The sequence below is a fragment of the Cordyceps javanica genome, chromosome 2, assembly GCF_051103115.1.
Source record: "Cordyceps javanica chromosome 2, complete sequence".
In the NCBI taxonomy this organism is placed as follows: Eukaryota; Fungi; Ascomycota; class Sordariomycetes; order Hypocreales; family Cordycipitaceae; genus Cordyceps; species Cordyceps javanica.
The window spans coordinates 2155167-2181606 of NC_139296.1; the positions used below are offsets into that span (position 1 = coordinate 2155167).

The 26440-nt window shown below is 53.3% G+C and overlaps 5 protein-coding genes across 5 annotated transcripts; 2 read left to right on the forward strand and 3 right to left on the reverse strand.

The window, feature by feature from the left end:
- Positions 1 to 8764: 8764 nt before the first annotated feature.
- On the forward strand, positions 8765 to 9504 carry V2A60_003145 (iron-sulfur cluster assembly protein CIA2; the record flags this gene model as incomplete). The annotated part of the gene is made up of 2 exons (XM_083254485.1): positions 8765 to 9020; positions 9119 to 9504. The coding sequence occupies 2 exons, from the start codon at positions 8765 to 8767 to the stop codon at positions 9502 to 9504; spliced, it is 642 nt and encodes a 213-aa protein (XP_083110611.1).
- A 651-nt stretch (positions 9505 to 10155) lies between these two features.
- V2A60_003146 (P-loop containing nucleoside triphosphate hydrolase protein) lies at positions 10156 to 13229 on the reverse strand (the record flags this gene model as incomplete). The annotated part of the gene is made up of 3 exons (XM_083254486.1): positions 10156 to 12950; positions 13022 to 13152; positions 13210 to 13229. The coding sequence occupies 3 exons, from the start codon at positions 13227 to 13229 to the stop codon at positions 10156 to 10158; spliced, it is 2946 nt and encodes a 981-aa protein (XP_083110612.1).
- Positions 13230 to 14134: 905 nt separating this feature from the next.
- V2A60_003147 (acetyl-CoA C-acetyltransferase) lies at positions 14135 to 15540 on the forward strand (the record flags this gene model as incomplete). Its single annotated transcript, XM_083254487.1, has 4 exons — positions 14135 to 14199; positions 14292 to 14341; positions 14409 to 14481; positions 14538 to 15540. The coding sequence occupies 4 exons, from the start codon at positions 14135 to 14137 to the stop codon at positions 15538 to 15540; spliced, it is 1191 nt and encodes a 396-aa protein (XP_083110613.1).
- A 740-nt stretch (positions 15541 to 16280) lies between these two features.
- V2A60_003148 (transcriptional regulator SIN3) lies at positions 16281 to 20816 on the reverse strand (the record flags this gene model as incomplete). Its single annotated transcript, XM_083254488.1, has 4 exons — positions 16281 to 16820; positions 16870 to 19903; positions 19957 to 20057; positions 20187 to 20816. The coding sequence occupies 4 exons, from the start codon at positions 20814 to 20816 to the stop codon at positions 16281 to 16283; spliced, it is 4305 nt and encodes a 1434-aa protein (XP_083110614.1).
- An 876-nt stretch (positions 20817 to 21692) lies between these two features.
- Positions 21693 to 26066, reverse strand: V2A60_003149 (transcription initiation factor TFIID subunit TAF2; the record flags this gene model as incomplete). Its single annotated transcript, XM_083254489.1, has 1 exon — positions 21693 to 26066. The coding sequence occupies one exon, from the start codon at positions 26064 to 26066 to the stop codon at positions 21693 to 21695; it is 4374 nt and encodes a 1457-aa protein (XP_083110615.1).
- Between the last annotated feature and the right edge of the window lie 374 nt (positions 26067 to 26440).

Genomic DNA, 26440 nt, shown 5'->3' on the forward strand with positions numbered 1-26440 from the left:
GATGTGGCGCAGGTACGTCAATGGAGCAAGCACAAGACGGGTTGGGAGGGACTCGAGGGTGACAGAGGCAACCGAGGAACGATGACGAGTTGGAAACAAAAAAAGCAGGAAAGGCAACAAGTAAAACTAGGTTTTAAAAAAAATGCGACAGAAAGATGACAAGAGGTAATACTGGGTAGTTAGTTGCAGGAGGGAGCAGGAGCCGAGTCGCGCGAGTCGGCGGAAAGCAAAAGTACCACCAGCGTGTGGGTAATAAGCGTGTACATGCGGCCTTCCTGGGGTACCTGTTGTTATAGGTAGGTAGGTACGGTAGGCACTGACTGGTTCGTGTGGCTCGTGTGGCGGTAGCGAGGAGCGCAGAACTATTTAAAGGAAAAAGGAAAAAAGAAAAAGAAGAAAGGCAAACTGGTTCAAGGACAAAAATGACAATCGAGTAAAAAGAATACAAAATGCATAAGAATATTGATAAATTAAGAAAATAGGTGCGACAAGCGCAGGCCGATCAGTGTCGGGGTGGAAGGAACATTAGCGGAGAGCGCGAGAATAGGAAGAGATTGTGTGAGAGTCGAGGGCGGAATTAGAGGCACAAGCCAAGTAACTTAGGTGCTGGTACGGAGGTAGGTAGGGAGGGGTTGAAGTATTACAGGAGGGTACCAGGGAGCAAAGATGATAATGGAACAAGGCGGGTGGAATTTGAGTGGCGTGGCTGGATGAAATGGATCACTGGTAGGTAGGTACACCGTAGATGGCGGCTGATGATGGAAGATGGGATGGGATAGGATGATGACGGCGACGGTGTGATGCGGGTGATGGTGGGACAGGAGGGTACCAGTAAGGAGTTGCGAGGACGTTTTTTTTTTCAGTGGACACTGGTCTGTAACTTAGCAGTAATTGATGGTGGGTAAGGCACAGTAAGTAAGAGAGGTGCCTGACGGCCTACCTGAGTAAGTAGTACCTTGGCCTACCTATACCTACTGGTAATAAGTAGAGAAGGGGCTGAGCCTCGGTAGGGCGACTTGGGTGTGTATTGTACTTATGTCTTTGAATAACAAAGTGTTCGTTATATTTATTGGCGTTGGACACCTTGCGGCAAATCACCATTGTGCTTGCAGGCGGTTTTCGCCCTACTTAGGATCTTGCAGGTAGGCATGTAGGAATGCCCCCATCAGCATACATCATCTCAGCTGCACAGTGAAGCCTACAGGTACCGACGCCCGCCGGAGATGCAGAATGCAGAATGCAGAAATGTCCATCTTGGAACAGGGACAGAGGGGGTGCATAGAAGGAGGGGTGTCTCTGCAGGGCAGGGGACGAAGACCTCGGGGAATAGGTAGGTGAGTAGGTACTATAGGTACTAAGGTAAGGCGGCCAACAATTCAATTCAGCGAGCCAGTCAAGTCTACCAGTCTCCCGCTATGTACTACGTTGCTGGTACCTAGGTACCTACCTACGAATAGGCAAGTACTGGAGGTAAGTAGCATGAACAAAGCCAAAACTCACTCACAAACTTACTCACTTACTTACTATTTACTCACGTGAATAGAAAAGAAAAGAAATGGAAAGAAAAAAGAGAAGCTCAACCTGTTGAACAGAGAGCGGAAGTCAGTGGTTGGTAGATGCTTAAATGCCGTACGAGATGACCGACTGGACAGGGCTGGGTCCCAGGGTCACCACTACTTACTTATGGGGGCGATGGAACAAGGTCTGAAGGCATGTGTGGCGCTGTGGGCTTTTCCAGTTCCCCAAGGCTGTCAGTGACTGACTTGCTGCTTGCTAACCCACTCGCCACTTGCTTGGCTTGCCTTGCTTGGGTAATCTGTGCTCTAACCAGGTTGAGGTTTAGCTGCGCAAACCTAAAAAGAATTGAAAAAAAAAAAAAAAAAAAAAAGGGCAGGGCGAGACACCAGGCTGGGCGGGTTGACGAGTTGACGGGTTTGAGGGGAGATAGCAGGGGTCAGGGGCATGCTCTCAGGTACTAACGGAGTTACTACTTACCTACCTAAGCAACTACTCAGTAAGTTACCTGCCAGCCTACCTTGCCTGCTTGCCAATTGCTTGCTACTTACCTGATGCTTGATACCCATCTAAATACCTATCCAGTGATGCGGGCTGCAGATTAGCTTGCTTTTTTTTTAGGGCCTGGTTAGACGAGTGCTCCAACCTTGCCGATGGAGCCAGGCCAGGCTCCAGACCTGAGTCGCTTAATGATAGCGATATCAAGGGTTAATATCACCACAAGTATAGCACCCAAGTCGTGATACATAACCATTGCGGTTATCATCTCAATCCCACATGTTGCGGGTGGTTGGTCCTTGTTGGCCGTTTGATTATTTACTCTCCCTTTTGACCCGTCCATTATGGTCAAAGTCTGGACATCCAAGTCTTGCGACACACGGGTGTACCGTGAGCATCTTGGTAGATCTTTGGGTTATCCCATACGCACATCCACCCCAGCGCACTGAGTATATTTTCCGCCTACCGAGTGCTCACACTGCCCGAGACGCAATTCATGGCATGGTCCAGGCGTCATTGCAAAGCCGCAATGTTGACTGCGTGCAGACGGCGGTCCCATCCGGTGGCGGCGGACTTGGGGCCGCACAGCGGCCCAAGCATGCATAACCTGAGCCAGGGCAAACCAACCAACCAACCAACTACTGACACATTGATCTTGACGACTGTACAGCGAATTCCCCAGCACTTGAGAGCATGCGCGGGGCCGACGTGGGTGGCTGCTCTACGTGTAAAACAGCTGCTCTTGGTGTCACACTTGAAAAAAGGCGGCCGCGAAGCAGACATGCCGTCGTGGCCGTGGCTGTGGCCGTGGCCGTGGGCTTCGGCGATTCGGCGTGGCAGCTTTTTGCTTCGGAGGGCAATGGCGAAGACGGACTGGTCAACGACTCAGATAGACGTACTCCGTATGGAGTAGACGATGGCAGATTGAATCGATACTCATCTACCTTGGCCACATCGACCGATACAGTTGGCTCCCTCACTGCCGCCTCCCCGCCGCCCCCAGACCGGACACCAGAGCCCTCCTCGGGGTATTTTCATAGCGAGCATGCCCTCGATCAACTATACCAGAGAACCGTATGAAATAAACGAGTAGCGCTTCTGATACCCGTCTTCAGCTAGTTACGACAAGTGGGTTCACAGGGTGGCCGCCGCTCCATGTTAGTGATGGAGTCGGTGTTGTCAGGTCTGCAGGACCCGTCAGGTCCCCGCGTGCCAGGTATGTGAGATGAATGGATTATGCTCTCGGGCCTGTGGAGCAGCTACAGCCACAGGGGAGCTTTCCAAGGCTAATAGTAACTTTTTTTTTAAAAAAAAAAAGAGGAAGTACTTACCTGTAACTGGGTTACTTGAGTACAAAACACCTTGGCAACTCTTGGTACCTATCTTGCCAACTGTTCAACAAGTAAGTTGCCTGGGACTTGGCATATGTGATTCTATTATTCTTCATATAATTATTTATTGTTATTCTTGTTATTTTCATCATCATGATTTTGCCCTCTGTCTGGTTTTGCTCGACTGGCAAACCTTGGAATCGTTTTCCTTTTCTTTACTCTTGGCCCTGCTACTTGGTTTTTTCCTTTTCAAGTTTTCTCTAATTGGCTACCGCTTACCGTCCGTCGTGTTAATATAGCTTGATTAGACTTCATTATACATCAATGTAACCCACTCAACCATTCATCCCTAGAGAGTACCCAGTCTCTTCCAAATGCTAATTGATTAAGACTTGCCTCCCGATATGATTGCGTAACCGCTGTCGTGATACCTGCACACGCATAATGCGGAAAAAAAAAGGCCATGTACCAGCAACAAATGCAAAACGCGCCCATCTCGGTGCTCTCTGCATCGGTCTATTCTGTTGCCACAGGGGGATCTCGGTCAGAGGCTAGAGCCTTCCTGCCATGATCCCCTTTGTTGGAGTTAATGCCGCCAATCTCTTGCTGCGTCCCCCTGCCCTTCTCCCGTCCCTTGACATCCCGGTCACACATGCTACATCCACTTGCGACGTTGACGACTCGCTGCAAAGCCGCAGACGACACCGTAGTTGTGGCGTCTATTGATGCCCACGCGGCGGGGCTACCACGACCCGGACGTGCGGGGAAGGCTTGCAAGCTTGGTCGCCAGCGCTGAAATCTTGGACGCCCGGCCACCATCTTATTGCCGCCATGCAGCTGCATTGTGCATGGCCAAGGGTCAAATGACACGATGATAGGCACACCGTCGCTCGTGGTATACGAGAGGGCTATAGCGCCAGTCTGATAATACCAGGCACCAATTTAATTCATTTCGCCCTGCCATAGATTTTGATTGCCATCTCGGTGTCCACTCATCAATAACTCAGTAGTTATCCGTAGAACTTGTACTGATAAGTAGGTAGGTGCTGTACGGAGTACGGAGTACTCAAGAAGCCTGTAGATACTACCTAGGCAGGCAGGTACCTAGGTAGCTACTCCGTAGGTGCTGTAGGTGTGCAAACGCTGGCCCCTGTACTCCGCATGGTGCCCTGTACTAGGTAGTATTGTGCTGTATTGTGCCCCGTAGGGTGCCCTGTATGGTGCCAGGCAAACCAAGGGTCCTTCCTCGTCGGCGCAACTGCCAGCTTCCAGCCCACACGCCACACCTTGGGGCACAAGGCCAAAACACCACGCTCCAGCATCACCATGCAAACAATTAAGTAGAGCTTTTCATCTATTTTCTCCTGTCGCTCGGTTGCCTTCGCTTCCTCTCACGCTCTGGCTTTGACTTCTCGCAGATATCCTATTCACAATTTTCCATGCGCACAAATCTACGATCCCGACATGCTCGCCAGCTCTGCTCGCGCCTTGCCAAAGGGATTCCTCGCTAGCCTTCGTAATCCGCAACAGACCAACCTGTCAACTGGCGGCGGCATCGCCCGTCATCTCCGCATCATGTCGTAATCTCACGAGCATTGAATCTCGAGTCAGGATCTTCCGGCTCGGCTCTCAGCATCGCCAAGTCAAAAATCATCAGAGTGCGCCATGCAACTCGTCAAAAAGCAAACGAGTTTGTGTTCCTGGTGGCGGTCGGCGCAGGCGTGTGGCTCTGTGCTGGCTCCCCGCCATACTTAACCTCCACTTGCTTGGCTGCTCGACAGGCAATGGCTAACGAACCTGCTTCTGTTCTGGAAGGATGAAGCCGCTAGGGTGCCGCCTCATCTCATGACGCACCCAAAACACAAAGGGGCAGGGAGCGCGCCACAACCTTGTTGCATCCACGCCACGCATCACCAACTCCTCATTCGCATCGGCGCGCATTGGAAATCGCCATGGTGCGACCGACTTGCGCATCCAACAACCCACAATCCTCTACGGATACCTCATTGGTCCCTGCAACTTGGCCGCAAAAAACCGCACATAGTCCCAGAACGTCATCTTCCTGCTCTGCCCTTGGTCAGACCCAAAACACACCAACGTAACTTCGTCGCCCATACCCACCATCCCGCCTGCCTAGGGTTGCTTACACGCTGAACGAACGTGGCGCATGCGCCAATGCTTGCCACCGCCTCTTTCAACCCCGGCAATTTTCAACCTTGACAAGATTGGTCGCAATGCGAATGCTCCTAGGGGAGCCCTACGTCGATCCATCTTCATCTCCATGTGGTCGGCATAATAATGCACACGCGTGGTAATTACCATGATTAGTGTAGGAGTCCAGTCTTGTTTCAGCCTCGAACCTAAGTCCAATATGGATCTCGGTAGCCTCGAGGCTTGTTGAATGTGACTGGCAATCCAACCACTGCGCGTTGCTAGCATATGGATACCGGGCAGTTCAGGACAATTTTCGCCTTGACAAGCACCTACCGGCATTGCAAGCGTTGCAACGCCCATAACAAAGACCTACCGTCTACTGGTGGCTCTCCGCAGCTGAGAACTTTGTCTCTGCTTGCTTCGTAACCTCCACCGGCCCGCCTACCAACTACAACGTAACTTTCGCCCATAATAGCTGAGACATCCGCAAAACGCCACTGCCAAAATGTGCTTGCTAAAAGGGACGAGATTCCCGCTTGTACTCAGTACACCGCGTATGAAAATAGTCAAATTACTTTGCGGTCCTTGTTACGAGGTACCCGAGCCTGATGAGTCTGACAAAGCCCGATGGCAGATACGAGTCAAGAGGTATTGAATCAGCGATGCGTCGGTCCGGGCAGCGTCTGTGGCCTGACATGTCGGCAGCGGCGGCGACTGTCATATCCAGTCTTGAACATCTAGGCTGCGCCGCGGATGTAACGGCTCCTCCATGCAGCCCAAAGGAATGTCAAGCAATCATGGCCGGATCGATAATGATCCATCTGAGCAGAATTATGGTTCTGGTTGCAGGCGCTTCCCACTTTCACATCACCAGGGATGGCTTGGCCCATCCGGCCTTCCGCTAACTTTCTGGCCAAGTGGGCAGCTTGAACAAGATCCCACCCAACACTGTACACTGTGGAGCTTACAAGGCTCGACTTCGGCCTTTTTATTTCTGACATTTGGATCAAAGCCTTCGGCACGACGGCGGGCATGACGAACGGTCCAATCTGCGATCACCGTACCCAACCATGACCAACTCTCCCTGCATCACAACCCAGGTCTGGAGTCCGGGCGCCCGTGTTGTCCAAGGGAGAGCTGAGGGAGTTGTTCATGATAACTTGTTCCGCTCCGATGGCTGAAAACTCGCCGCGGAGCCAGGTCAAGTAAAGTTTCCCTGTTACCTAAAATTCGAGCAGTCATGTTCGAGATTCTCTGCCTCCACAACCCTGGCCCAATTGCAGTCGAATGACAGGTCCAAGCTCGGCTCTGGGCCCCAGCCTACATAGATCATGAGTATGGGGCCGCTCATTTTCATCTCTGAATGGCTGAGCTAGCGATGAAAGTCATCCCAACTCGAGCGAATCGTTTTATTATTGACCTTTGAAGGCCTGCTGGGGTGCTGGGGAAGGACTAACCACCCACACATCGTTTGGTTCCCACCCATAATAGTACAATATCAAAGAGAGTTTACGCCCCTCAAATTTCTATTTAAAGTGCCAGGTGAAGCAAATGGCTTGGTGGCGCACCAGGCGGCACTGGCCGCTCCGTCACATGTCTGCTATGTACAAGGCAAAAAGGTTTTACTGACCCGGACCTGCATTCGCATCCAGGCTGCCGAGGCTTGCGCGGTAACGGATGCTGCATGTCGGATGCTGCACAGCATTGTGGCTGATCGCCCTTCCAAGTGACATCGAAACAAGGCACTAGCCAGAGACAGTGCTGGTAAATCAAGTCACAGGTGGACGAGCAACGGCGATCAAATGAACCACACGGTGGGCAACCCGCCCAGCCAAAAGAGGAAGCTGCTGAGAAAGCTGTGTCACGCTCGATGCACCATGACGATCCCGTTGCAGTCCGCAGATTTCCATATGATGCAAGGTTCATGGCAAGAACTAGGTGGCCAGCTCTGAAGTCCACTGGGCTTGCTAGGCTGGTAACTTTCAAAATGGCCAAGTTAGAAAGTATATTGCCATGTATCGAAACATCTTCTCGCAGCCTCCAATGAGCATCCCCAGCAGGGATACAAAGCTTTCTGTCTCCAGAAAAAGTGACAGGAATGAAAAAGCTTGTGGCTTTTCAGCCGACTGGCAGCCGACTGGCAGCCGCCTATTGAGAAGAGGAGCCGGGTGAAGCAGAGACGTCACGGTATCCGCCGTGCAGCAGCCAAAGAACTCGATGTCTCGGGAACCAGGATTTCCTCTATTCCAGACGATGTCTTATTTTACCCACCAGTCATTGACCGGGCATTGGCCAGAAGAAGAAAAGAGAAAATGGGCCACTGAAACGGGCCTTCCTTGCGCGCACAGGATAGGCAAGGTCTCGCCCCGGCCGGGATCCGATCTGACCAGTGAAGACTTTTCATCTTTTTTTTATTGCTTATGCCGCTTTCCACATCACCAGCAGCTTTGCATCACCAGAGCATACCTTATCGGCCATGCCGTGTCGGTAATCTTGCTGCCTTGCGGGAAGCGCGGGTCTTTTGTGCTTACAAGTGGGCATACTTTTCCCTAACCACGCCTGCCATCTTCTGTTGGCCACAAGTAGATAGAATGTTTGCCGTAGGAAGCCGGGCCGATTTTATGACCGGACAGCAATGGTGATGCTGAACAAGAGCAAGCGTGGTGCAATGCACGAGCCTGACAGGGTTGTGGACCGCCGTCGACGGGCCACCACAGCGCATGACACATTCTTGCTTGCCAATCCAAATGGAGTGCAGGCAAACTGGTCAGGATCAGCCGAAGTCAAGGGGTCTCTTCTGCTGCCTGTGGCTAAGATTTTGAGAGACACAGGCAGGGTTTTATAGCTGCAGTCTAGCTTGTATTATGAGGCGGCCAATGAATGAGGCCAATGACGAGTCAGCCAAACCCTCCTCATGAAGTACGCTACATTGGTGATGATTGTTTATTCGTCCATGGGCAACGCAAGTATCATTGTTTCGACAGAGTGGCTTGATAATCTAGCATTACTTATCACGGCGCAGTCACTGGCTAGAGCTGGTGCAAAATAGCGGGGCGTCGGAACGGCTCAACACACGACATTGCATCACCAGATTTTCCAAATGGATCTTTGGACATCTTAGACCAATTTACATTCGAACAAGCCCAGGAAGCATTACAAACTCTCTCTCCAGGAAAGGATATAACCCTGGGTCACTGATATCACGGTCGCACTTCCATCCCCGCGCAAACAAACCGAGAGGGGCTACCCCTCCATCACACACAGTCATGTCCCCCGCAGCCCTCGACAATGCCAACCCGACCGTCCTCAACGCCTCAGAGCTGCCCACGCGCAAGCACAAGGTCGTTCCCCGTCGGGGACCTGACTCTAAATATACCGACGTCATATTTGCGCGGCCCTCGTACCTCTCCAGCCCGTTTTGCGGCGACGACTACGGCGCGGCCATTGCCTGGCCCCGCGGCGCCGATGACGGCCTCTTTGACGATGCCGTGCCGGAGCCGATTGACGAGCAGGAAATCTACGGTACAGTAAACCCGCTTACCAATTCTTTCGAACATCTTGCTCGATCAAAGCAGCTAACCTGGGCAAATTGATTTTTTTTTTCCGGCCCATCTCCATAGACCTCATTTCCACCATCACCGATCCCGAACACCCCGTCTCCCTCGGCCAGCTCTCCGTCATCAACCTCGCCGACATTCGCCTGACGCCGCCGCCCACGCGCGCCGACCCGCCCCCCGACCGCGATACTCTCGTCGACGTCTTCGTCGAGATCACGCCCACCATCACGCACTGCTCGCTGGCGACGATCCTAGGGCTCGCCGTCCGGGTGCGCCTCGAGCAGGCGCTGCCGCCCAACTACCGCGTCGACGTCCGCTGCAAGGAGAGCACGCACGTCCAGGACGATCAGGTCAACAAGCAGCTCGCGGACAAGGAGCGCGTGGCGGCGGCGCTCGAGAACGACTCCCTCAAGAGCGTGCTGGACAAGATGCTCGAGACGTGCCACTGAATAGTCTATCCCTCCCAGTTGGCAGGGGTGCAGACACCCCTCCGCCCTTCCATATCCGTCAGCCCTTCCATGGCGGGGCTAGATGAGAATCCCAGGGCCATTTGAACATGTACATGTTGTTCTGCAACGGCTCGGTGGGAACTTGAATACGCCGGGGCTTTGGAGAAAGGGCCACGAGAGACGCAAAGAAAGGTTCAGAGATTCTCCCGCCTCAGATGTCTGGAGCAAAAGAGCAAATTCGACCGCGCGCCCAGCCCGAGGGCCCACGCTGCAGTCTGCGTGTACGAACCAGCAGCCTCGGGCATCCATGGCAGCTGGATATCAAGCTGTTCTCGTATTGCGGCGCAAGCGTCGGAGCTCAGAACTGTATTTATATATACCGAATCGCGCCCAGAACGGCGCAATATACAATGGAAATAGTGTCAAAATCACATGGTCGAACCGGAAGTCTTAATTCCTATGGTGTCAGTTGTGCTATACCTGTATGTAGCAGCTATAAAAAAATGCAACTCCCAAGACCGTACGCCAAGGCCTAAACTAGATTTCTTCCACACAATCACATGTTTCCCCTTCTTCTTTCTTTTTTTGCATCAGAATACATACATATAACACTCCTTCTGCTTCTACATCCTACAAATAGACGGACTCCATCTACAGCTCGCCCAACATGCCGCTCTCCATCAGACTCTGGTAGAATTCGGGCTCGAGGAACGTCTTGACGCTGACGTCCTCGCTGAGACCCTTGCGTCGGCGTGTCTTCAGGACAAAGTCGCGAGCGGTGGCCTGGGCTGTGGCAGGCTGCAGGGGGCGGATGACCTGCTCGCGGTCGAGCGGGTCGCCAGGGACGACGTTCCAGCTGTCGAAGACGAGAGAGACCATGGAACTACCCTGGGTGCGGATGCGCAGATCTGTCTCGAAGCCAAACGAGTCGACGACGGGTAGCAAGCCATTGACACGGTACAGGGGCGTGCCCGCAACAGGACCGTCCGAGAGCACGTGGCCGCGGCGTCGCGCAAGCACGTTGTACACTTCCATATATGAGTCCTCGGGGCCCGTCACAGACACGGCGTACACGGGCTCCATGAGCCGCGGCGAAGCCATGAGGAACGACGAGTAGCACGCGCGGCGCGACGTCGGAATGATCTGGCCGCCGCCACGGAATATTGCCTCATTGGCGAGCACAATGTCCGTCAACTTGAATTTGGTGTTGCGGATCGGCTCCTCGCAAAGGGGGCCCTCGCGCGTCGCCCAGCTGAAGCCCTGGCGTATCGACTCCCGCACCGTGTTGAGCAGCTTCTTGTCCACTTCCGTCGGCAGCGTGTCGTCTTGGAGAATGTTGGGGCCGGCATCGTCGGGACCAAAGGCCCAGATGCTGCGTGCCGCTAGCTTGTCCCACCCGTGATTCTCCTCGAAGAACTTGGCCGTCTTTTTGATGGGGTCTCGGATCTTGACGGCCCCTGTCTCGATCTCTGTCGAGATACCCTTTTCTAGTTGCTCTGCAACCATGGTAATCTTGTTCTTTTTATTCGGTGTAATGGCGTAGCACTTTGTGGCTGACGTTTCCACAACAGTCTCGCAGAATCTTGTGACGGGATCGGAGACCTTGATATCCATGTCTGCGTAGAGGCGACGCAAGTCGTGTAGAACGCAGTCCATATACAGCTCTCCGGTACCGATAACAATGTGCTCGCCGGACTCCTCAACCTTGGTATCAAGCAAAGGATATGACTTTTGAACCTTTCGTAAACCATCAAGCATCTTCGGTAGCTCCGAAGGGTTGATAGGCTCAACAGCGACCTTGAGAACTGATTCTGTAAAGTGGCTAACAGGTTTGAAAATGTAGGCATCCTCGTCGTCTTCCAGCGTAGGTGGAACAATCGTAGCGGTCTTCACTATTGAGTTGTCGACTCCATCCAGCAGCACGAGGTTGCCAGCTGGGACACCATCTGTGGGAATATTATATCTCGTCTCTCCGATTAACACTCGGTCGATCGTTGCCATTGCCATATCTTCCTCGTCATCGAGCGAATATCCTTCTCCCAACACCCGAACCTGCATGCCAGGGCGCGCAGTTCCGCTTAAAACTCGGCCGAAAGAGTAGAAACTTTTGGCATCGGGCTTGTTAAAAAGTTTAGCAATGTGTACAACCAGGGGCCCGTCTTGATTACAGTCCATCATAGACCGTGCCACCTTGCTGTCTAACGGTCCAGTGTAATGACGGTCCAGTAATCGTTGGGCCGACTCGGTTGGCGAAGGCACGTGCTGGGCAAGCATATCGACGAAGCCGGTTGAAGGTCCGAAGAATTGCTCGCAGACAAGTTTCAGAATAACCTTGGCATCTGCTTTGTATTGCGCAGGTTTCAGTTGGATGCCGAGAGACTCCAAGACAGGACGCAAGTCCTCTGGACTGTCGCTGATGGAATGTGTAAAGATTTTGTAGATGGGTTCCAGCACGAAGTGAACGAATGATCTCGCGGCTCTATCCTCGAGTGGTTTCCGTGAAAATGTTCGTTTCTTGGGGTTGAAGTAGACATCTCCCCATAGACGCTTGGCCAAGTCCTCGGCACTGACGTCGCCGTAACTATCCGCATACATCTTGGCGAATGATTGTAGTGTAAAGCACCATCCCAAATCGGTGCAGGCAAAAAGCACATTTCCCTTTTCAGGGCTGATGCGCTTCGCTGCAGCGGTGGTAGGGGTCGTATTTGTGATTATGGTGTTGACCTCCTCAACAACGTGTTTCAGCTTGAAGTATGCATCCTTGGGAGGCAGTCTCAGCTCAACAATGAGACGATCCATTTTGTTGATAATGAGCGTTAACGGTAGGTCCTGCAGAACGGCATGTTTGATAATTTGCTCCGCGTTCACCTGCACACCCTCCACCACATCGACTACGAGACAGACACCGTCTACAAGACGGAAGGCAGCAGCGACTTCGTCGACAAAATTGACGTGGCCGGGCGTGTCGATGACGTTGACGAGATGCGACTTGCCCTTGGAATTGGGCAGCACAAAGCTCATAGGAGACGATTTGAGGGAGACGCCGCGTTCGCGCTCGAGGATATGAATGTCTGTATATCGTAGCGCCTCGTCGCGCTTTCGGCCGACTCGCTTGTCCAACTTATCCAGAATATCGTGCGTTTCCAGGACAAGCATATCGGTAAAGGCCGTCTTTCCGTGGTGCAAATGACCAGCGAGCGCTACGTTTCGTATTTGCTCCGGAAAGTTCATCAAGTCCGTCATAAACTCGCGGCTGTAGTGCACCGGCGGGAGGTCCTCCTCTTCGATTGTAAACTTCTTCGTCTCAATCGGGGCGATGATGGGCTGTGTGAGGGGCTGCGCATCCTCCTCTTCGACACGGGTTTCGACATCTTGGCCATATACCTGCTCGGCGGTCGGGTAGTATTGCTTGTCTTCGTGGAGGATTACTGCGTTTGAAGGGCCATCTGCAGGCGGTCACGTTGATTCGTTAGCTTGGCCATTGTCAAGCCAGGGCGCAACACAAGGCGCAACTCACCATCCACTTCCATGAGCTCTTCATCATCCTGGGCGTCACCGGCTGTATCATCATAGACATAATCCCCCGCGTCCACACCCGCGTCGGAGCCCGCCTCCGACTCGACTTCCTCGCCTATGAAGTTACCGAACCTAGTCGCGACACGGTCAGCACAGAGTTTATGGGTGGGAATCAAGTACAATGCTCACTCGTCGTATAAATCATCCATCTTGCCTTTGGGTGCGTACAACTGCAGGGGTCAATGGCAGCTGCAAAATGGACAGGCGCGGTTACTGTCTGGAGCCTGCGCCGCGCATAGGTAACTTTTTCGAGCTCTGCCAGCAGTCGCAGGGCGTCACGTGGAGATTAGAGGCAGCTTATCGCCTTGGGCGAGACGAGATGGAAGGCGGTCCACTGTGGTGCCTACCTCAAGTTTGCTGTTGACCTGCTGAGGCCTGCTGTAGCACTGAAGAGGAGCCACCCAAGCCCACTATAAGTCACCTACTCGGGGCGCAGCTTGCGCCAAAAATGTTGCCCTGCGAGGGTCGGCTCTCAGGGCTCTTCAGCTTCAGAGCTCTCTAGAGCTCTTCAGGGCTCTCCAGGGCTGTACCTGCCTTACCAAGACTGGCGCCCGCAGCTACCTTGACACCTGGATGGGGCCGATCTTGGGCCAACCTGCAAGTCAAGAGAAATAATTCAACGGCAACAGCCAATTTGCGCACAAGGCGGAGGTCAATACCCGTAAAAGATCCGCTGGGGACAGTATAAGCTTATCAATCTTGGATGTGCCAAGTCCAGGCATTTTTCTTGTCCCATTTTCCAATTATATCGCTCAAGTCCCGTCCCGCCATCGCATATACGACAAGCCACCCACTACCAGTCGGCAGATGGTCCGAATACGGCGCCAAACTGCCCCTCCTTCGCGAGCCCGCTGGTTGATTCAGCAAAAAAACACCGAGTGATAAGGCGGTCGGGTCGGTACATGGCCTGCTCGGTTTTAGACAGACTTGGCCCTCACCTCCAGTGGCTTTCCCCTTTTTATATTTGAACCATCTCTTCGCGACAGTTTTCCCCCCTTTCACAATCTTCGTTCTTCATATACATCTCTGTAACATCATCCCACAGACCACCAAAATGTCCAACCTTCCTCCTGTTTACATCGTCTCGGCCGCCCGAACCCCCATCGGTTCGTTTCTCGGGTTCGTAGCTCTGCCTCCAGCTGCTCAACACTACTCAGCTGTGCACAAATCTTGTCGAAAGCTGTCAGACAGCCTGCTGACAAGAAGAATAGCTCCCTCTCCAGCTTGAGCGCCACTCAGCTCGGCTCCGTCGCCATCAAGGGTACGGCAATGCCCCTCATTCGCAGCGACTGGTGTTGAACCTGTGCCAGAGAGCTAACCCATCGCAGGCGCCGTTGAGCGTGCCGGTATCAAGCCCGAGGAGGTCGAGGAGGTTTATTTCGGCAATGTCCTCTCCGCTGGGTACGCCGTCTTCCCACGTCCAATTGTTTGCCGACTAACACAGCTTCCCTAAATAGCCTTGGCCAGGGTCCTGCCCGCCAATGCGCCATCGGCGCTGGTCTGCCCCAGTCGACTATCTGCACCACCGTCAACAAGGTCTGCGCCTCGTCCCTCAAGGCCGTCGTTCTGGGCGCCCAGAACATCATGCTCGGCACCTCGTCCGTCGTGGTCGCCGGCGGCACCGAATCCATGTCCAACGCCCCCCACTATCTGCCCAACCTCCGCACCGGCGCCAAGTACGGCGACCAGACCCTCGTCGACGCTGTCCTTAAGGATGGTCTGACCGATGCCTACAAGAAGGAGCACATGGGTCTCGCCGGCGAGCTCTGCGCCTCCGACAACGATCTGTCCCGCGAGGCCCAGGACGAGTACGCCATCAACTCGTATAAGAAGGCCCAGGCCGCCACCGCTGCCGGTCTTTTCAAGGAGATCGTCCCCGTCGAGGTCCCCGGCGGCCGTGGCAAGCCCAACGTCACCGTCGACAAGGACGACGAGGTTAAGAACCTCAACGAGGACAAGCTCAAGGCCATGCGCCCTGCCTTCAAGTCCGACGGCACCATCACCGCCCCCAACGCCGCTCCCATCAACGACGGCGCCGCCGCCGTTGTCCTCATGTCCGAGGCCAAGGTCAAGGAGCTCGGTGTCAAGCCCATCGCCAAGATTCTCGGCTGGGGTGACGCCGAACGTGAGCCCGAGCGCTTCACTGTCGCCCCGGCTCTCGCCATCCCCAAGGCCATCAAGCACGCCGGCCTCACCGAGAACGACATTGACTTTTACGAGATCAACGAGGCCTTCTCCGTCGTTGCCCTCGCCAACATGAAGCAGCTTAACCTGTCGGCCGACAAGGTCAACGTCTATGGAGGCTCTGTCGCCATCGGTCACCCTCTGGGATGCTCCGGAGCCCGCGTCCTCACCACGCTCACCTCCGTCCTCAAGGAGAAGAACGCCAAGGTTGGCTGCGTCGGTATCTGCAACGGCGGCGGCGGTGCCTCTGCTCTTGTCATCGAGAACCTACAGTAAATGCATAGCGCATCAGCCCCCCACACCAAAACATGGTGAATGAGTGAATGAAGGAACATGTGCGGCTGGTTCTACAGAGCAAGGCTCCTAGACCATTCCACACTAACAAGAAAAGTTATGCATACAGGCAGGACATGCCACGGCAGTCTCTGGTTAATTTTATAGATATTTAATGAAAACAAAATCGAATCAATGGGTCTACATCTTATCAACATTGACGCAAAGCATGAATGATGGACTCTATCAAGGATAAAGGAAGATCGGCGCAGATAGAGGAGGTTGTAGCATGTACAGTCAAAGTGGACCAACACATTGCCAAGCATACATATAAGGAAAAGAAAAAAGCACGCCAACCGCACCTCTGTATTCGAGTCCGCCTTGCTTCGCCACGAGGATGTGAAAAAAAAATTCAATGTCTTGAGGCTAATAAAGAGTAAAAACTGATGATTCCAGGGTCCCCATTCAATTTTTCTCTTGCTAATAAGAAAAACGATAAACAAACGCATACGCACGATGTAATAAGTAAAGAACTGAAGCAGCGTAATCGAATACCCCTCCCCGTAAACAAGAAAATTCCAAAAAGAGAATACACGCAGAAAATGATCAGTCTTGATCCCGGCTTTCCCTACCCTCCTCTCCTCATACAAAAAAACAATACACATGCTGGAGGCGGCGGCCTACTCCCCTCTCTCGCTTTCTCGCTCTCTCCGCGGAGCGAAGTATGCCTATCAGGTTGTGGGCTATTGCATCTCGATGTCTCCGTTTGCAGGGGGAGGCGCGATGCCCTCGTCCATCCACTTGCGGAAGTTCTTGTTCTGCTCCTGGACCTCCTCGGGGCTCATGTCCTTGGTCCACGACGGGTTGTGCACCATTTTCTCTAATAATTTGCTCTCGCGGTGGCTGCTTAGGGCCGCGGTAAACTTGTCGCGGCGCTCACGCTCCTCTTTGGTCTTGGGCGCGTTGTCGTAGATGAAGTACTCCGAGGTGCCCGGCGCCCAGATCATTTTGGAACTTGTCAGGCAGATGGATATCGTCAGGTTTTCATCATAGGATAGAGGCTTCGGAATACTCTCTCCGTCCGATTCAGCATCGCTCGAGGGCAAGTTTCTTGTCAGCACGACTTTTTGTAGCCTAGAGCGGCGGATGCCCTCCGTAGGCTCGACACGAATAAAGGACGAGATATAGTATTGCCATCTCTCGCGAAGTTTCATCTCGTCCATGTAAAAGGTCGTCTCGTCGCGCTGCAACCAGCGGACGGTGGCCTCTGACTTCTGGGGGAACTAGAGCGTGTCAGCGTTGGCATTCGGGACCGGCAACCAAGTAACTTACCCAACAGATAACGAAAATATCGCCATCCTTGACACACTTTTCCGCAAACTTCCTGGCACTTATCTCAGTCTGGTAGCTCGTCTCCTCCTTCTCGCGGCTGTTGAGATATTGCTGGATGAGGTCAGGGGTCTTTTCCTTAACGTCAGTGCTGCTACAAGTGAGAGCAAGTCTGCATAGAGTCTTGAGAAGATCTTGAATGGTGTACAGTTTCCAGCCGTTGCGGAGGTAATAGTGTCTCATGACATCCTGATACCGGTTTTCGTCAACGTCGCCAGTGATATACTCCTCAATGAGCTCCATAGTCTTCGGCCAGAATGCGGCGGGGTCCTCGTTGGCCTCGAAGAAGGTCATGTGGTTCTCGGTAAAACCGATATCCCTAGCAGGCTTGTCGCGGCTCAGTCGCTCAATTTCCTTGGAGACCCTCTCGGGACTGCCCTTGATATCTTGGAGGCGCTCGTATAGTTGGTGGAAAATGCTGAAAAATACAAATAACGTCTGGTTACAGAAAAAGTTGTACCAGGGTCGGGTAAAAAACCCATCAGCCTTAAGCTCGCCGTCGCCATCCAACAGCCCGCTATCGGAACCAGTCACGACAGGCTTTGGCATGCTTGGCATCCATCGCTCATTTGACAAGTCAGGAGCAGGCGCCTCATCAGGCGCGTCGGCCATTTCTTCGTCGTTAGTAGAGTTAACATCCGGCGTAGTTTCCTTGCTACCCGAAGTGCTATCCTCCTTCTGGGTCCGGGGCCTGCTGCCGATGCGGCCCGGATCGAGAACCCCTCTAAGCAGATCGCCCTTCTTTCCGTTCCTGCGGCTACGGCCATTTGTTAACTCAGGAGGCGTATTATCTTCAATTTCTTCCTCGCCAGAGTCAGGCTGCATCCTTGGCACTCGCTCCTGGACAACTTCTTCAGGTAGATCAAAGAAGGCAGGAATGAACATCTCAAAAAACTCCAAGATCCTTTCCTTCTCTTGAGTGCTGTGCTGGCCATTGTGCATGCTGTAGAGCATCATCAGGCGAAGCAGGTCCATGATAACCTCCTTGTCAGTAAAGCTCCAACCAAATTGGTGACGGGGAGCTTTGCCCTTAAGCACTCTTTCGCGACGCTGCTCCTCGTGCTTTGTCTTGATGACATCAACCAAATGCTTGGCAGTCAGATTGCGCTTATCTGTGGACTTGACCAGAATGCCCATGTGATCGAGGCTCTTGAGGTGCATGTTCTCCGTCTGCGCATGCCAAACCTTCTCCCACTCTCGCTGTGAGAAGCGCCACTCCTCATCTTTTTGCTTCATTCTGGCCAGCAATACGGGAACAACATCAAAAGGATGACTGTACATATCGTTTACGACGTCAATGCCACGCTCACCGTAAATCTTCTTGCAAATACGCTTGAAAATAGATGTACTTTGCCCAGCAAGGGCACCAGGCATGTGGAAAGACTCTCGTTCAGATGCCGTCATGGCCAGCATCTGTTGACCAATGGGTTCCAGGAGTTGGATGCACTTGAGGTTGGCCTCGATGTAGAAATCATAGTCGTGGCGCTCTTCCTCAATGCGATGGAGACCTTCTTCAAACTGGTTCTTGCGATGGGCGACAAATCCAGAGTCTTCGCTGGCCCAGGTAGGGTGCGATGCCCACTGGTCATTCAGAACTGAGTTGCAGAGTTCATCACGACCGCTGCAAGGCTTGAGGCGCTCCCTCTTTGGCAGGAGCCTGTAGCTGGGACCATATCCTCGGCAGTTACTGAGGGAAAGCTTATCGCTAGGAGGGGCAGGTCGGTTATCGATCATTACGTCTTGGGTATCAACACCCACAAACGATTTCCAGAAAGTCATTAGGTCAGGGTTGGAGTTGATGAAGACTGCGCCCTTGTGAAAGAGCGTATTCCTGTCAATGATATTTTGACTGAAAAGGTTGCAAAGTTTCAGGAACTCGTTCATAGAGGAGCGGTTGCTGAGAAACTTCTTCACCTTTTCAAAGAAGGCAATCTCCTCCATGTTGGATGTACCTGAAGCTCGGGGAGGGTAAGGCTCCGGCATCACCGGCGTCAAGGTAGGCTCGATTGAGGAGCCCTCCGCAGTGCCACGAGCGTGGCTCAGTCTTGGTCGCTTGCCATTGACAACGGCAGCTTGCAGACGAGGCTGCGCCGTAACCTCAGCGAGCAACGGGACTCCTCCGGCAGCTTGCTTATCGTTTCTGGCCCGTTTCTTGTCCTTACTAGCGCTGGCTGGAGGAGCAAAACTGCCCAGTGGGGGCATCTTCTGTCCGTCTCTGGCACCAGGCTGCTGACCAGCGCCGCTAGCCATGCCATCCTCAGCTCGGCTGCCGGCTGCCTTTGCCTGCCCAGCAGTCTCTGGGAGGAATTGCTTGAAATCCTCCAGCAGGTCAGGGGCAGCATTGAAGAGTGTGGTAACCTGAGCATACACGTCCTGGATAGGTTTTTGTTCCCGCTGGTACGTCTGCAAGATCTCCAGGAACTGTTTATATATCTCTGGTTTGTCCTGAAATCGGTTTTTGATCTTGTTGACATAGCTAATGGCATGGTTGAATTCGACTGGGCCGCGTCGCTCCATGCCTGCTTGGGCCGCTGCAGCACCATTAACACCAGCTGGGCCAGGCGTGCTACGTCCAGCAGCGGCATTGGCACCTGCAGGTCCAGGGGCTTGGGAACCAGCGCGGTGTCCCGTAGCCTCATATCCACCAGTCTGAGCGGCTGCTTGCACAAAGAGGCTGCCGCCATTCTGGGTAGGGGCGCTGAAGTTGGCTTCCGGGGACCTCTGAGGCGGCCACTGACCTCCACGTTCCGGGAAGATTGATTGGGTAGGGCCGTGACCATCGGGGGGACCACCTCGTCCAGCGATACTTTGGACTGTAGTACCCATGGGGGTGGTGACCCGAATAGTATTGGGGTCGTTACCAGCGCCGCACTCGATCCTGTATCCCGGCGGTAAGAATGTGTTGAAACCTTGAATGAGGTTCGGGTGGCCAGCGAAAAGCTCCGAGACTCGGTTGATAACACCTGGTGTATCAATGCTGTTGTATCATGTTAGCTGCGGTACCCCTTGCGGATCAGAATCTGCACTCACGCCTGGGATTTGAAATCTTTCATTATATCAAGAAATCGGTTATACACATCAGGCTGATCGTGAAATTGAACTTTGACCTGGTCTAGATAGGTCAAGGCATCCTGCGGTGTGGTGTTAGCGCTCTACATTTTACAGTAAACAATCTCCGGGGAAAGGTTTTTCGGGCATGCATCACAATGGCATGTATGCCAGATCGTTGCGACGGGCTATTATGAGTTCAGTTTTCTTACGTTGAGAATGGGCTGCTGGCCCTGGGCAATGCCGCCTGGAATCTGAGGGCCACCTGCTGGTACATTGACCATAGGCGCGCCCTGTTGGCCGGGCCGCTGGGCGTCCTGCGGCGGCTGCGGCGGCTGCTGTTGCTGCAAGGGTCCGCCAAATACTGAGCCAGCGCCAGGCGGAGGTGGCGGGCCACCCTGGGCGGGCTGTCCATGAGGCATGGACCCGTATCCTTGATGCTGACCACCTGCACCTTGCCCGCCGTGCTGAAGGGGGCGCGCGTGGTCATTTGGCGGCGGCGGGGGGCCGCCGTAGTTTTGCATCGGGCCGGGGGGGCCGCCAATGGGCATTGCCGACGTACTGCCATTATGATTCGCCAGCAAGCCGCCAGGGCTATGTATCGCGCCGGGAATGCGCGACGCAACGGGCTGGTGTATGGGTATCGATCCGGCACTGCTCTGGTGTGTGGACTGGAATCGGTCGGCGGCTTCGCGGTCCCGCTCGCGCTCTCTCTCGCGCTCCTGGTCGCGTCTCGCCATCTCTTCGTGCTGCTGGAGAGCACGGTGTCGGTCGTCCATCTCGCGATCGCGGTCGTACGGCGCGCCGCCAGCCTGGCCGTGATGGCTCTGGTTGCTATTCATGCTTTGGTCTGTGGCCGCGAAACAAAGGCGAGAGGGCAAAAAATCAGTCAAGTCTCTCTCGTTCAACCGAAATCGTATATTTGGATGCAATTCGCTGCCACCTAGTGGGGTGCATGCGCTGAGTGCGAGCCGAAGCCCGTCTGCTGCGTTTTTCGACCTCGATCGGCCGACAACGCAAAGCTCAGGAGGGTCTGTTGCGCGATCGCAATAGAGAGAGAACAGACTTACAGCTCGAGGGGCACAGCTAGGCCAGCGAAAATCTACATGGAGATCAGGATGCCGGTGCGGAGAAGAAAGATCCAGGGTAAAAAGCTGTTGTAAAGAAAACAGGATGCGTGGTGGAGGGGGGAAACAAAACGCCAGCCCTGGGTGCAGAACCTGGGAAGCTCACCAGGATGGAGGGCGACCAGATCTGTCGGGGCCATTACACAAGCCTAGCGCGGACTGCTCCCGCATCACGTGTTGATAAGCGTTTGTTATCACGTAGATGCGGAAAGTGCGACAATAGCCGTCGCTTGGTGCGTTGTCCGACATCGTGTTGCGTGGCGCTAAGCCTAGGTAGGTGGGAGTTTTACCCCAATCGCGACGCCTCACTCGGGGGTGGGTCAACAAGAAACAAGAAACAGTGCAACAACAACATTCGCCGCACTCATAAGTACGATCTATCATGCAGGGCCATAAACATAAAGTTAGAAAATTGCCGTCAACCTGAAGTCCCTATCTTAGTGTAGTCCCCGAAACGCCAGTTAATTGTACACGGAATTAATATATCAAGTCTTCTGTCGAGCACTCTTGACTTCAATTGCTCCTCTTCTTCCGCATTTCCGTCCTTTGACTCAGCTTTTACTGCATCCTACGCTAGTGCAGGTAAATTTCCTACGCCGCTGGCGGGGGTTGTGGCTTCCGGATAATTTTGATCTTTGGTCGCGAGGCCGCGCTCGATGGCGTCTCAGGCGCAGGGCTTCTAGCAGCCCCCGTGGCGACGCTCGGTGTAGAAACTGCCCTCAGTGGGCCCGGTGTGGACGACGTGTTGACGCTGATCTTGGGCTTTGGAGCAGGTGTGTGCTGCGACGAAGACGCACCGTCACCCGTCGGCAATGGTCGTCGGATACCACCGCCTGAAGGGAGCGGCTTACGAATCTTGAGAGGAGTCTCGGCGGGTGATTCTGGCCGCGAACTTCCTGGTAATGCTTTTCTGACGGGTGCTGGGCTCGAGGGCAGTGACTTGCCAAGGATGACGGCCAGCCGCTTGGGGTTGCTAGTCTTGAGAGTAACGATACGTCTCTTCTTCCACTGGCCCTTGGCCTCCATAGGCGTGTCCGTCTTGGGACGCTTCGGCGCGGGCGGCGCATGCTCTTCCTTCTCCGGCCGGGGCCGTTTAGCTACCGGGATAGGTGTAGATGCCGGTGACCCATTTGCTGGGGTTTGACTCTGAGCAACTATAGAATCCAGCACACTGGGTGGCTTGGACGATTGTCGCGGCGTGTTCGAGCTAGGCGGCTTGGTGCTGATCTTGATGGACGGTGTTCTACCGATGGTAGGCAATTTCTTCACATCGCCCCCATTTGTAGTTGACACCGCCGGTGTGGGAGCTGCGACCTCTGCCGATAGCGGAACCTTTGGTCTGATCTTATAGTAAGACTTAAAGTTGACAACCAGGCGGTTAGCAAGTTGTTGTACGGGTCGCTCTGCCTTCCAGCGCTTAGGCAGAGTGAGGGTTAAGAGCCAGCTCTGTGCCTCATCAAACATCATGGAAGCCAGGTCCAGAAGATTCTCCACCTCCATGCGTCCCAGGTCGGGATGATCAAGGGCTCTGCGCATGGCTGTACTGTAGTGCCTCTCATCGGCCACATAAGTCTCTTCCATTTCTTTCTTCAAAGCTTTCAGCGCAGAATCCAAATTCTCCTTGCGAGCAAACATTTCTTTCCTTGCCTCGATTTCTTGAGCACTATCTTGCACGAGCAGGAGGCCGTCGCCGTCGTCAGCAGAAGGCTCAATCTTAGCAACCTTTGCGTGCTCTCCGAAGGCAATAGCAGCGAGTCCTCGAGCAACAGCAGCAATCAATTTCGAGCGAACATAGGGAGACCGATCCGTCATGAAAGAGTACATCAAGAAGCTAAAGAACGTAGGGTCCATCATGGCGCCAAGATCAATCAAGGCCTCAAAGCATTTGATTCGAATCAAATCTCTTGTACCGTCCAAGAGGTACTGTCCAAAGTCTGTAAAGTTTTTTGGGATAACGTCCGCCTTCATCAAGCGCTGCTTCGCATCTAACCCAGCCAGTGTCCAGGTATTTTGGTACGAGTTGGTCCATTCATCACGGCGCAGGACTCGCTCAATTTGTTCCAAGGCTTCTTCCAAGAACGCATTTTCCTCCTCGTTGGGGATCCTATTCTGCCTCGTGAGCCAATCGTCTTGCTTGGACGGAATGAGCGAAACAGAAAGCGATTTCACAAGGAAAGCAATGTAGAAGTGGTCCGAGTATGGGTTGCCTTCATTGTTATTTAGGCGCAGCTGGTCGAGAATGAAGCGGCGTGCTTCCATTGGACACTTGTTGGTGTGGTCGCGAACCTCGGAGATGGCCTTGATGATCGCACACCGAACATTATATTGCTTCTTATCGGTAAAGTCATTTGGCCGAGGCTGATTCGCTTGGTCGTAGCAATACATCTCCCGAAAGGCTCGCATGAGTTGTCGCATTCCTAGTAGTGGGATATCCTTAATGTTGGATTGCCGAGTTAACGCAGCTGCCGCCATTGTGCGAATTCCATGAAAGTATCGTCGGTCGATGAGGGTTCGCACTAGAAAACCGGAGGCAATTGGGTGCAGCGGGCCTTGAGCCAGGTAAAGCATGGCATCTTGCTGTGCAACAACATCTCGGTCTTGTTGCAGCTGCGACACATACATGTATGGCTCCAAAGTCCTCGTCATATCCGATGCCCACTCGAAATCGGCGTCGAGGCGAATCCACTCGTAGGATTCCTGGTCCATCTTTCGTTCCGTCTCTGGGTCCCAGTCAATCAACTCCCAGTCGCGCTGGTCCTCGGGGCTTTGCAGAACATCTCCAAGACAATAAAGCAGAGCATCATCATTGTTGTCAGTGATTTCCATACTTTGACCTGTGCTGTGCTTCTCCTTCATTCGCCGCGTTCGCTTGAGTCGCTTGTATTTCGTATTATAAGGGATCTCGAACTTTGTGGCTCTTGTAGCATCTTCGCGGATTTCAAGAATATGTTCATAGGGCGTTCCGTCGGCCTCGTGAATTCGTACAGTCATAGGACCCGTAAATAGTGGCTGGGTTTCTCCAAGCGGTACTTCAGCTCTTCGCTCCTTGATCTCTCGCAGAAAGTCGTCTTTGCCAAGTTGAGGTTTCTTTGCCTTTTGAAATTGAACTTGATTCAGCGTCAATTCGACACATAACCTCTTTTTGTTAAATCGAGCCTTGACATCGAACCTCGGACAGCCAGATCCGTATACCCATTGATTCCAGAAGGTCTCTAGGCGATATCGAGACCCCTTTTCACACAACGTTTTGAACTTCTCGGTATCCAGAATCGTAGATTTGTCGCTTCCTTCGATCTGTGCACGGGTCAAGAGTTTTTGCAATACTCTCGTCAGCCCATGCCCACCAGAGGCCTTGTTCATACGCTTGTCCAATATGAAAAATACAAGAGGCGCCTTGAGTGTCATCAAGTCCATTTCTGCATCATCGAGATGTAGGTTGCCGCCTAGATCAAAGATGGCAGGGCGACCAACATCAAGCTCGGCAAGCTTGTCTGACATGGTCTTCATGCGGAAGCGGTATTCATTGTTTCCGCAGATACGCTTCATGAACAAATCGGTCATGTAGTGAGCCATGCCTACCACAAGCCACATGTCATTGCGTGTATTGGGTATCATGTTGATGCCAATCCATTGTGACGTCAAGGTGAGAACAAGCTGCCTTGTTACCTCGATTTCAGTGTCAATAATATCTTCTGGATACAACAGACGATTGCTGGCAAATCCTAGCGAATGCAACGATACTGTATCGTCGACTAGGTCGTCGACAAAGCAAAGTTTGAAGTTTGAAAACGGGTAGCGCGCAAACGTATATGTCAAGAAATCTGCGGCCATGGTGAGTGCGGCGCAGGTATGTCTCACCCAGTCTCCCCTACCGGGCAAGCAATATGCATGGACTTTCAGAGCACTCATGCCGAGCTTGACTTCATCTTCTTCGGTTCGAAACTCGGAAGACAAGTCGATATGTTCGAATGGTCCTACCGCAAATCCCAATTTCTGGACAGATACTTTCTTCTCGGGCTCAAAGGTCATGATTTTCTTGGACTCATCATCTGGATCCGTGGTCTCCTCCATAAGGAAGCCTGAACAAACCACTGACATTTCACGAAGCTTGTCTTCTTCAGCGAGCTTGAACGAGCGATCGAGAGAGCCCGACTCCTTCTTTGTTGCCAAAGCTTGTTGCAAGGCATCTCCAAGGGTCCTTGGATGCTTGATTGAGACGCGCCAATCACAGCGTGAGCCATGATCGTCCATGCAGGGAAAGATGCAACTCGCAGTGCCCGGCTGGATCGAGTGACGCGTGTACATGTGCGTGAAGCGGCTATCTAGGGAGTCCACTCCGACGAAATGCAACCCATCGCGGGGGTTCTTGTTGACAAACGGGATGGTGATTTTGTATTGCTTGTGCGACTTGTCGGGGGTGTCCAGATTCAAGGTTGACTTCCTAACGATCAACCTCGGGCGGTCTCTGTCGTCCCTGCCGCGTAGCTTTACTTTCAACGACCCGTAGGCCGGCGTACACCCCTCAAATTCTCTATTTTCAGCGGGAACGTCGGACTTCCGGCTGTGAAAGACACCTCGCGCGCGAATGCGTCGCAGATCGTAATGCTCGGCCCTCCAATTCCATCCTTCGGGTTGCGAGAGCTTCTTGTACGGGTCCTTGTATTCTGCGCTAGCTTTTCGCTTGTGTCCCTCGATCACCTCGCCGTTTATTTCACGCATCTCGGCGATGGTGATTCGGGTCGTGTCGATGTCGCATTGTGCCGCGTCGAGGAAGACCTCGTCGACCTTATCCGTAAAAGTGACAAGGAAAACGTCTGTGGCACCGTGGATGGACTTGTCGCGGAAGTCAACTTCGAGGTTGACTTCTTGTTTAAGGACAAAGTACTCCATTACTGGGAGGTCTTCGAGGGGCGGCAAGTCGTCATCGCCGTTGTGCGTGAACAGGCGCTCGGGTTCTACCTCCATCTTTGACAGTGTGTAGAAAGACGTGCGCGAGCGTTCGACGTATCACTGGTCGAGATCCAGATTCCTTTATATACTGAAGACTGGCGCGACACAGAGTTTGGGCCGGTGCCACCTAGAGTGAGCGGTGGCTGCAAGCTTCTTCGTCTTGGGGGGTTGGCGCATGTAGTGAGGTTAGGCAAGCATCGCAAACTGTGGTCTGGTGGAGTGCGCAGCGCAGCTATGCACAGAGAAACTGCGGCCGTCTCCTTCTCCGCAATTTTCGCGCGGAACAGGAAACTAGCTGCCTCCACGGTGTTGCACTGCCTGTCGCGATGTGGTCTTGCTGGTGGTGATGCAGTAGGGAAGGCGCCAGCCGCGTTTCGATCATGAAGCTT